The sequence below is a fragment of the Dromaius novaehollandiae genome, chromosome 3, assembly GCF_036370855.1.
Source record: "Dromaius novaehollandiae isolate bDroNov1 chromosome 3, bDroNov1.hap1, whole genome shotgun sequence".
NCBI classification, from domain to species: domain Eukaryota; kingdom Metazoa; phylum Chordata; class Aves; order Casuariiformes; family Dromaiidae; genus Dromaius; species Dromaius novaehollandiae.
The window spans coordinates 100,907,279-100,919,671 of NC_088100.1; the positions used below are offsets into that span (position 1 = coordinate 100,907,279).

Consider the following 12,393-nt stretch of genomic DNA (forward strand, 5'->3'; position numbering starts at 1 on the left):
AATCTAACACTATGGAATAAATCCACAAATTCTGCAAAATTCAACAATATCTACATGGAAAAAAATCAAAAACAACTCCCAAAACATGATAGTGAACTTTCTAGGGGTGAAGCAGTCCACTTTTTGACCAGTGATCCAGAAGTAGAGCTTCAAGGATTTAGCCTGCCAAAGCATTCCTAGCACTGTTCCAAAAAATGAAACTTATGGGCACCATTCAACTGATAAATTATTATTTTATTATTAAACTTTGTACCACTTCCAAACAATTTCACAAGCTTCAGGAAACAAACTATGGACTATTAAGTTAAAAAAAAAAAGAAAAAAAAAAAGGCACGTGTCAAATACTTCATTTAGCATTTTTTTGTTGTGCCTCAGAGCCCTGGATTCAGACAAAACTTCAGATCAGATATTCTGTAGCACTGAAAATACATTGCTCCAAACTTCTGTTAACTCAAATCCGTCACATTTAAAATATATGAGATGGATATAGATGCATTTAGAAACATACACTGGAATATTGCCCAGTATAACAGGCAGTGGTATTGTCTTAGTTTAGGGTTTACATAGTGTTTTGTAAGCATGGGTGAATGTGAGAAAAGGGGGTGATAGAGGCTGGCAACTCTGGCTAGTTGGAGGCACCACTGGTATCTTGTTCCTGAAGGGAAGTAGGCAAAGAGCACAGGGGCAAGATGAAAGCAGTGAGGAATAAATTTCACAGCAGTATCTTAAATAGATCTGAAAAGACAACAAGTTAGAGAAATTAAGTAATCAAGAAATAATATAAAGAGAGACCGGATGGAAGCTGTGGCTGTGGGCATACTAGATGAGGAATTTTAAAGGTATCATATAGGAAGAGCTGGCAGGATTTAAACACAGCCTGTGTAAAGACTTAGCCATGTATGTGGGAACACTGTGGTGTGAGGATTTGCAGGGATGTCCAAGATGAACAAAGAGTGTAAGTTATAAGCTCATATGACAGGCCAATTTGGCAATGTCGTACCCTGTCAACTAGTACTTTTCCTGTTATTAAAATAGGTCCCTCTTTTCTGTTTCTCTGTGCATGAAGCAGCAGCGAACAACTGCACTCTTAAGGAAAAAATGAAAATTGACCATATAAAAAGTAACACTATGCAGAAACAGCTCCTCCAAGAAGTACAGTCATTTCTGAAACATTTCTACAACTAGAGTTGGTGAAAATTTTGAGGAAGTAATTTCCTAACTGACTGTCCATTTAAAGAAAAAATATGAAAGCTATTAGTGTCGGTTCCTGGTCCTGCAAAACCTCAGTTTTCCAGATGTTCTAGATGAGCTACAGCCACACTTTTAAGGCAAATAGAAAAACTGGACTCTTAAGGAAAAAAAAATCAGGAAGAGAGGAAAAAAAGGCAAATAACCAAACAAGTGAAAACCTTTCAGAAAGATATCAGGCAAGTCCCACCAAAAACTGCACGATACCTCTGCTGTTCAGCACGCTCAGGGAAATAAAATCTAAAACAAATTAAAATGAATCACAAAGAGTTGTACCATACTACTGGATGAGCAAGGGAAGTTCAATGTCACTAAGTGAACATTGAGAAAATGCCCTCTATGTGTACACGCACACACAGACTGATGATAATACATTACTTATGCTCATTCTGTAAGAAAATGCATGATTCCCTATGGACTGTATAGTGAAAACATGAGCTCAGTACTCAGTGAGTCATAGGAAAAAAAAATATTTATTTTTTAAGAGATTATCGGAAAAGGAATCAAAAACAAAACAGAAAAACATTTTTGAGTTACTGTATAAACCTACAGTGCATCCACACCTTAAATACTTGGTATGGTTCTGGTCTCCAACTCAAAATTTGCTATTACTACAAGAAAAGATACAGAGGACAATACCAGAGGCTGATCAGCAGCACAGAACAGCTCCCAGATTCAAATACATTAAAGAGACTGACTCTTTAGCTGGGTAAGGATGATGATTCCACACGGATTTACTAAGGGCAAATCAACCCTGACAAAACTGATTTTGCAATGAAATGACTTGCTCAGTGAATATGGGGAGAGCAGTGGATGTTGTTAATCTTGACCTCAGCAAGGCTTTTGACACTGTTTTCTGTAACATCTTCACAGACAAACTGATGAAGTACAGGCTAGACAAATGGCCTGAAAGGTGAGGCGGCCTGAAAACTGGCTGAACTGCTATACTCAAAAGGTTATGACCAGCACCATAAAAGTCCAACTGCAGGCCAGTCACTAGCGGTGTCCCCTAAGCATCAATACTGGGGCCAATCCTGCTTAACATCTTCATTCATGACCTCAATGATGGGACAGAGTGCACTCAGCAAGCTTGCTGATAATACAAAACTGTGAGGAATGGATGATACACCAGAGGGCTGTGCTGCCATCCAGAGTGACTGCAACAGGCTGGAGAGAAGGGCAGAGGGGAACCTCATGAAGTTCAGTAAAGGGAAGTGCAGAGTCCTGCACCTGGGAAGCAATAACCCCAGGTACCAGTACAAGCTGGGGGCTGACTGGCTGGGGAGCAACTTTGCCAAAAAGTCCTGAGGGTCCTGGTGGACAAGTTGAGTGCAAGCCAGCTATGCACCCTTGCATCAAGGAAGGCCAAGAGCAACCTGGGCTGCATTAGGAAGAAAGATGCCTGCAGGTCGAGGGAGCTGATCCTTTTCCTCTACTCAGCACCACACCTGGAGTGCTGGGTCCAGTTCTGGACTCCCCAGTACAAGAGAGACATGGACTTACTGTCAGCAAAGGGTCACTAAGATGATTAACGGACTGAAGCATCTCTCATACAAAGAGAGGCTGAGAGAGGAGGGACTGTTCATTTTGGAGAAGAGAAGGCTCAGGGGGTCTTTCCAATGTCAATCTGATGAGAGAGTAAAGAAGATAGTGCAAGACTCTCAGTGGTACCCATTGGAAGGACAAGATGCAACAGGCACAAATTGAATACAGGAAATTCCACTTAAGCTACAGAAAAAGAACTTTTTTACTCTGAGGGTGGTCAAACATCAGATCAAGTCGCCCAGAGATGTTGCAGATCTCCATCCTTGAAGATATTCAAAAACTGACTGAACATGGCCCTGAACAACCTGCTCTAACTCAACTCTTCTTTGAGCAAGGGGCTAGACCAGATGATTTCCAGAGATGTTTTCCAACTTTAACCATCCTGTGATTCTCTGATTCTATGAACCAGGGAAGCTATTACAATAATATAAATGGGACTGAGAAGACAAAGAGGAAGTAACTGTTCACCCTTTCTCATAAGATTAGGATTAATGGGTAGGCAAAAAAATTATCAAACAGCAAAAGACAGACACATTTTAAAGATCCAATTTCTCATCAATAATGAGTTCTGAAAAGGATTATTATTTGCCAGGGAAAACCTGGAACCACTGTAATTCTACAACAGGATAAAAATAGTTACTAGCCTCACAGGTAGCAATAGCACTCCAGCACCAAATCTGATCCAGAAAGTTCTGAATCCAGGCTAGTAAAGCTCTTACCCTTCTTCCACCTTGTATTCTTAACAATCCAGGTGACACAAAGGCCCTTTATAACTTGAGTGCATCTATCTTCAAATTGTTCGCTTTCATACACTGTTCCTCTCTTTCAGATATATGAGATGAGCAGTGGGTATACTCTTGACAAATCTGTTTAAAACAAACCACCTCTGGGGACATACACTGCCAGGCATACATGAATCTGCAAATTCACAACAATTTTCCTCTAATGAACTAGACCTACGCCTCACCTCAGAGTTAAAGTTTCTGAGCAAAATAATTTGAGTTAGGTGGATCTTTGGTGGTTTCCTATATATAGGAAAGCTTTTTTGTTTTCCTTATTATTACATCAATGCTTCGCCTCACTACAAGTTCGAACTGGTCTTAAAAAGATGACCTCTTACATTGCCATCAACAACAGCATCTTAGAGTCAACATCTGATCTTTCCTTACGAGAGTCTCATGCTATTTAATTCTTGAAAAGAAAAACATACTTTTAAAATGGAGATATACGCCACTAGCAGAATATTAAGGTTGAAAAATACCCGAGATTTTTACTGCTGGATAATGTAAAACATGACATGAAGAACATACTGATAGTAAAATGATGCTGTTCCAGAAGACACAACTTCCGTGCATTTCTAAGCAACTGCCTGTTCAGTGCTGTGCTTCATTATGCTCACTTCAGAAGTTTAGAGCACCTGACATGATGAACATGAAAAGTGACCTGCCCCTGTTCTTTCTCTGAAAGACTATCAAAGTTGGGGTGGGGGAGGAAGCATTCTATATAATATCGCCTATGCATTACAACTAACCTTCACTTGCATTGCTAAATGAATAAAAATGGAACATATGTGAAATCTTTATTATTCAACAGAAAAATAATTTGATTCATGTAAGTAGTTCACAGGATATTACCTAAATCATCTTGGCTGTAATCTCTCCCACAGTTTCATAGTTGTAGACGGGGAGACTTAAAAAAAAAAAATAAAATAAACAAAACAAAACAAAAAAAACCCCAAAATACCAGTCCAGGAAAGTAGAAAATGCTGCAGCAGAAATTTTTTTTAGGAAGCAATAGATCAAAATTCACAAAAAAAGGTGCAAAACAAAATTCAGCTCCAAGTCTGAATCAGTTATTTTCAAATAAATATGGTCAAGAAGAAGTATAATAATCCAAAATACCCAAAGGAGTAAATGTGCTTTGGCAAGGCATGACAGACAGGCAGAAACACAGTACTTTTGATAATACTAGCAAACTGCCTGTGAACATATTTTTTTCAACTTCCAGTCCATCTGCCTACCCTTAAATAATAGTTTACCTTGCTAACAAAAACCTAGTTCTGCAAGTGCTGCAATGCTGCTGGCCTCAAGATTTTTCACCACCTTTATCACATAATTTTATGTTGCAACTCTGCCATTAAGTTTAATTCTCCCTTTAATGAACTCTAATTCCTGTCGCTTCTCACCACCTGAAGAGAATCCAGAAGCACACTAATATTGAAGGCTTCTAACTAGTGAATATTTGCTTATTTTCATTAATAAGCTTTGGCTGTCTTGTGTACTCCCACTGACTACAGTGACTTATCTTGTAAGAACAGCTACAGATTATTACTGTTTAAGTGCATTTTAAAATATTTTTACTTATTGTGCTCTATTGATGAATTTTCCTGAATGCAATAAAAGAAACATTACTAGTTGAAGCAGCACTGTTCCCTTCCTCACAGTAAGATAAACTCATTTTAGAAATACATTCCCACTTACCAGAAGCACTTATAACCAAATCAATAGTTACAAACAGAAAATGAATATAAACACTGACTTAAAAAAATTGAAAAGTGGAAACAATACAGGAAGGATCAAGCTGTAACTGAAAACAAATAGCACATAGTTGTCCATTCTTCTATGATTTTACATCAAAAAATAAGCAAGCATTCAAATGAAGGGAGATATGTTACATTAACCAGAGGTAAGCAAGGAGATGTTCATGTCATAGAAATCAAAGAACAAAATTTTGTAGTAGAGATATACATGCAATGCTTAAAGGCTATTTTAATTCATCTTCAAAACTGTTTCAGTTAGAAATAACTGAGACTACAAATGTCTGGCAAACAGATTGGTTTAGAAATCTTCTGAAAGAAATATATTGATAATCTAGTTAGATAAAGCCAAATAAAAGAATTAAGTGAATTTTGTTGACTTAACAGCTTTACTGCAACATAAAGTATATACATAGAATTTGGATGTACCAAAAACTTAGCCTGTAATGAATTTTAGACCAAATTAACACGTAGAAAGAAAATGAAGAAATGGGTCAGGTCTATGGCTGTCAGCTTCTGTTCAGACCAGACCCACATCTCCTACCACATTTGAGTCTAGTCAGGACTCTTTTGGACCACTTGACAAATAAAGAAAGGACAGGATTACTAATTTTTTATATACAATAGGAAATCTTATATTTCTTAGTGCTATGCAACATGTAACAGAGTGAGAAAGTCAGATCTCACAAGGAAATAAAGTATTCCTTGTATATTAGGAACAATAGAGACATGACTGTGGAGCAGACAGGGTGCATCTATATTAGTGTTTTAGTTCAGATAAGGAAGGGAGTTTCAAAATAAACATCCCCAGCACCTTTACCTACAGCACTTTGGCCAACACCACAAAGCTGTCTTGGAACATACGGACTGGATTTCTGCTAAAGTAAACTAAGAAGCCATGCTCCACATACTAGTAGTTCAGTCTACTGGACCAGACTAGTCAGTCCAAAAACAAAACCCCTCAAAACATAGTGTGGATACCAGGTGCTCAGAATCAAACATTTCTTTCTACAAATCCATTTTTACTGGGCCATACTATTTGCTAACATCAGCAGACCTATAATCTTGACAACTGCTCTTGCATCTTCTCAGAGTCCTATTCCTCTTTGAAGCTAGTAGACACAGAACTGCTGCCAATAGATACAACAGAATAAAAACTGGTCAAGGAAGTTGCATCATGTTTGAAATGAGTGGAAGATGCTGATGTTCAAATTCCCATTGCCAGAGCACAACTGATGGTGCATCATCCAACAAAAAGCTTGGAAACACAGTCTGATGCCTCAAGTTCCTCCTAACAGGTGCCTTTGCTACTTCAAGCAAGAGCCCCTCTCCAAATTATGCTTCAGTAGCAGCAGTAAAGCACTCTCATTATTTCTTGGGACTATAAAAAGTTGCAAAGTCCACAGAATGGAGTAACTACTTATGGGAGCTCCAGGATGAGGATCTTTCCCGTCAAGTCCTCGCATACTTTGCAAGTCTCTGTAGGTTTTTCTGGAACTGCTACCTCTGATTTCATGACAGGATATGCGTATTCTTATATCTTTACGATCAGCTGGTTGTTGCATGTAAGTGTTTAATGACAGGTCTACAGCTTTACCAAGCGGGTAAACCTAGAAAAAAGGCCTTTTCTTCCCAATACAGTAAACAAATCTTGTAAGACTGGGAAAGCTACATGGCCAACACAAAGTACAAATGTTCTTGCAAATGGACAATACAAGATAGAAAAAGACAGTAATTAAACACCTTCTAAAGAATAAAGACACAAAGAGTGCTTGTGTGATTGAAGAAGCTGAAGTCTATAAGGACAAAACCAACTCTTCCTTTAACCAAAGCAGACTGAAAAAAACCTTAGAAGAAATACCTCATGCCCTTGATGCAGCATGTACAAGGTCCATATGAAAAAGCCTGTTCAAGTTGAAAAACAGGTGTCATGCGCACACTTGACCAGAATCACATAGAGGAAAGCATTTAAGAAAAAGTCCTTATCGACTGAAATTCAAATTTGCAGGTACAAAATCAAACATAACTTCCAGAAACCAGAGAAATACCTTTCCCATGGGAAAACCAGCAGGCATAGCAAATGCCCAGTTAACTGCAGTTAGGACAAGGCAGAAAGACCTTCTGACCTTGTAAGCATTGTTTACCAGATCATGAAGCAGCTCCGCTGTTATTCAAAGCAGCTTTTAATGGTCCACAACATAGTAAAGCACATAACGTAATTAATCCAAAGCTGCCACAATGATCTAAGGTGAACTGTTTCTCCAGAAATTTATGAGAATCTGTCACAGAACCACTTGATGCAACAAAGATCTGATCTTGCAACCTGTGAGCTCAAGTATATAGGAATTTTGAAAGAGCTCTTGTCAGTCAGAAAGCAGCATATAGAGATGGGTGGAGGTTTGGGGAAGAGTATTGAGTAAGTAGCATCTAGGTAACATCTGATGACAGATGGCCTTAGTGACTGGTCTACCACAAGATCTTGGATAGGTACAGTTAGTAGCAATGGCCAAGACACATGCCTCACATAACAAAAACCTTATTTACAGCAATTTATCAACTTCTAGAAGAAGGCAGTCATGGTCAGGGCCTGTGCAGCACTACACAGGGTGTCTTAGATAAGGGGAAAGAAAAAAGGCTTGTTTTTCTCTAGAGATTCCAATCATTTAGCCCTGTCACTTCCCAGTACGCTGCTGGCTGGTATACTCCTTTGGGAACATTTTCAGCTTCCTAGTGCACTCCTTCAGCTCCCCAGATTAGCTACAAAGTGGGAAGAGAAGGAATGTGAAGGTAGTGAATGAGCTCTTCAGAAAATACTTGGAATCAGCTTTGTAACTCTTCACCTTCACACAAAAGATCTTTTGAAGGCATCCTATCTGGTCAACCCATACATCTCCAGGTATTACACTGATGGTGACAGAACAGTTCTGTTTGCCCAGTTCCTTAGATCTCAGGCTTACATCTCTGCAGCACCACTAGAAGGTCTGCTCCATGGAGCATCTACCACACATCATGATCTTGTGAATGGATACATGCTGAAGTTTGTTTCTCTCCGGCTTACTTGGGAACTTAACAGGGATAGGCATTTTTTACTGCTGTACAGGAAGGATACAGCACTATTAAGCAGGGAAGAAAGTAACCTGGGTAGATCAGCATCTGAACTGTGAAACAATAAATCAGCAACCCATTGCACCATATACATAAGCTGGAAAATATAAAGCACAGTTTCTCTTTCTTTTCCTTCCTGTAATGCTTTGTTCTGAAGGGAGTCAAGAATAAAAAACAAAACCTGAATACAACAGAAAAGGATTATTCACCGGACAAGATTTGAGACTATGCTCTGAATCCAGGTTAGAATAAAAAAAGGAGATGGAATGATTCAGGATAACATCCCTACATTAGCTGTGATTAACAGTTCTCTGCCATCTTTTATCTTTAAGGTAGAACAGCAAAGTATGTGAAAGTACGAATTACAGGGCAGAGGGAAACACACTGTATCTTATGAAAGTAGATTTGTCCTTCAGTAAAAAGATGATAGTAATCTGAAAGAGTACTTTTGAAAGTAGAGACATTATTTTTAAAAGGCTCTGATGTTCCCCAAATAAATCTGCATAATCATATGTTAACTTATAAAACTGAACTGGCCAGATTTTTTCACTAATGAAATCCATCACTTGAAACTTTTATGTCAACTTTCATCCAAAATAATTAAACCGAGTATTACAGTCAGCTTATATAAATCTGACAAACTCTGCAATCATTTGTTTACATTTTCTTTAATTATATTCTTAACTTCATATTCCACTCTGAAATATGAGCAAAGAAATCCTATTTCATTTACTCAGAGGGGAAAGTGGAATGATGTCTAGATTTAAAGTATTAAATTCTGCTATAAGATGAAATACAGGCAGTCTGGTATTATTCCAGAAATCTCTCTCTCCCTCTTTTTTGTATTGCTAACTTTGATAAATACGCAGAAGGTTATGGTCTGATTTTCTCTCTTAGCTAACTGTGGGAAACGGCACAAATCGGTAAACAAGCTGAGTAACACGATACAGGGGAATAAATAGTCAGTAGAAAAAGGAAAAGGAAATTTTTTTATTAGAGGATTTTAATCTTACCGTGCTACAACTAAAAACTGGTCAATCTGACGGTCAGTAAGGGGGCTATCTGGATCCCATACTTTTACTTCCAGCTTTGCCTGTTCTCTGTCATCTAATTCTCCTGTCAAAAGGTAGATGGGACAAAACACTTATTACTCACAATGCTTTTCTCTGTGTACTTCTTACACTGTGTTTAAATGAGACATTGTACATTTATTTATATAGATATATACACACAAACAAACACAAGTACTTAATAATACAGCAGTTATCCATTTAAATTCCATACTGCAGCATCAGTAAAATAAGTATCTTCCCTTAAAATCAGCATTTTAATTTGTTTTAAGGAGGTACTCTTAGGAGGCGTAATATCAAAGAACCTTAATAAAACATGATTATAAACTTGAAGCTTCAAGCCTAAATAACCAGTGGGTTTTTAAATTGCTTCTCAACTATATCAGTTACTGTTTCACGTAAGCCATATTAAAATGAGTCCTACACTTAACCAGCTTTGGCAATTAAATGCTATCCAATTTGTATTTTGAATTGGCCCCAAAACAGAAATCATTATTAAACAATGCTATCTACTACCTTTAATTATTAAACTATTTCTTTTTCAACACTTGCTCTCAGCAATATTGTTAAAGCTAACCATTCTATTAAAATCACTATAGATGTTAACTAGCTATACCTATTATAAAGCAATTTATAAGGCAACAGCACAAGAAAGTTACTATATACTACATAATCAATTCCAAACTGAATTTGTCAGTTTGGAGCAATTTGTCAGCAGCGCAATTTGTGTACATGCACATGGCTGAAACAACAGTGGTGCTTTTAGAAATTTAATTTGCCCTCCTATTCATTATTAAAGAATTTGGCATTTGTACTGCTTGGAAGAACAGTGAAGTATAAAGATACTACAATGATGACATTCATATGGAAGCCTAAATATTGCCTTGACTTCGTAACTCCCGTTGCACAATGAGAAAACACACAACAGAGGTGAGGTAGTAACTAGCTTGGTAACCCACATTCTACTAGCGTAAGACAGTTTATCTACGGGATGTGGCGAACAGATTTAGGACCACAACAAATGACAAGAGCAAAGTTACGGAATCGTTCTCTTTTTTCAATATTTTAGAAAATGAGCACATTCTTCCTCCAGTGAATGTGTGGCAAACGCAAGTGGCTGGCCCCCAGTACTTATCTCTGACTTTTATGAGCTATTGCAAGAATAAAAACCTGTTTCCAAATATAGCCATTCCATTTTCTTTGAAAAGCTAAGCTGCGTGGGTATTTCTCTGGGTATACAAAATATCACTTTGGTCTACATGTCATTTCTTATGGCTTAATGACAAGAGCCAGTCTAAACACGCCATAGTAGCATCAAGACATGAAGTAACCTGTACATTTAAGAGACTAGAAGCAGATTGCAAACGAATTACTGGCTCTTCTGAAATCTGATTATATATGGCAAGCTTCTCTAGCACACTCATTCTGGAAGAAAATAAAAATGTGGTATATATTTATCCCCAAAACACAAGTTATAACTGCAGCATGCTGTCTGGCTAACGTTTCAGGGGAAAAAAAATCACAAGCACATTCTCAGAAAAAAACAAGGCAAATTACTTTCTTCTGATACACAGGCAATAAGATTTGCCCTCCTAATGTAATTTTATGCTTCTTTTTGAGCAAATTCACATCCAACACTAGAGACAAACTGTTAATTTCTAGCACACTTGGGTAGGATTTTATGTCTATAAACTTATTCAATGGACTACACACTTGTCAATAAATTCATTTTTTCCATCTGTGACAGACACATTGTGGGTGATGTTCTACATTTTATAAATAACGTAAGAGTACTTCGTTACAATCTGTTAATAAATACTTTTTAAATCTCTGCTACTTTACTGTTTCAGGACATGATATCCTGGAGATCATAACTGCAGAAGCATGGCAAAGACGTGCTTGTACAGGCCAAGTTTCTCACAGAGAAGAAAATATCAGAGAAACATAGCTCAGGGATTCAGTCAAATTATGTCGCTCCCCTGAATGAAGTTTGCAATAAGATGAAAAAGTTTGCTACTACGCCTCTTTCTTCAATCAGATTTAGTTAAATGTTTGTTACTACGAAACATCTTTTTATCTGTTGATAAAGGTAATTATCTGAATAACTGACAAACTATATTTTGTAACAGCAGTAGACATGAGTAGCAATACAAACAATGAAGTATCTATGCTAAAACAACCCAACGGCATATAAGGCAACATTTGCAATATTAAGTATTACTACAACAATTGTAGACAGAGATGTTTCCAGAAGATACATCGTCCCTGCCAAACTTCACTTAAGAAATGTGCTTCATTCCTGATTTTCTGCTTAGATGATCAGATATTGTCACACAATTAAACAGGGAGAAAAGAAACCTAAACAGATGAAATCATAGAAGCAGTCAAGTGTTGAAGTAAAAATCTTTTAAAAGCTGATTTCAGGAATAAAAATATGATTCACTTCCTCTATATGTGCTGAATAAATCAGTGTAGGAAGATCACATAAGATATAACAGAAAGCTACACAGGCCTTTCAAAATAATAATTATTAAAAAAATAACAATTTTCCTTAAGCTATCCTCAGTTAGTCATACCTGTACCCTGTATTATAGAATTTTTTTATTTGGCAGGCCCCTTTAAAGCTAAAATGCATTTTGCCTGTTAACACCTCTCCAACTACCTTTTACATTTTTGAATCTGACACTTATAAAATACTCAAACCAAACAGGTACTCCTCGACAAAGCTGCCATAATATTCATCCCCCGTACTGCACACAGTTGGAGACTTTAGTACGCAAATGGAACGAGCGAGTTTCACTGTAAACATTTTCAGTGTTACATCTGAGATGGGTCTCAATTTCTATCTTACAAGCGTAAGAAAGTGTTGCCAATAGCAACACACCAAAC

At 37.4% G+C, this 12,393-nt stretch overlaps 1 protein-coding gene across 2 annotated transcripts in view; it reads right to left on the bottom strand.

Annotated features, from left to right (window-relative positions):
- The window catches only part of MTA3 (metastasis associated 1 family member 3), a 145,088-nt gene that overhangs the window by 82,309 nt on the left and 50,386 nt on the right, over positions 1–12,393 (bottom strand). For both annotated transcript variants that reach the window (XM_064509595.1, XM_064509594.1), the window contains exon 7: positions 9,448–9,550. In XM_064509595.1, coding sequence (XP_064365665.1) covers positions 9,448–9,550 — 103 coding nt within the window. The remainder of the gene's footprint in view (positions 1–9,447; positions 9,551–12,393) is intronic.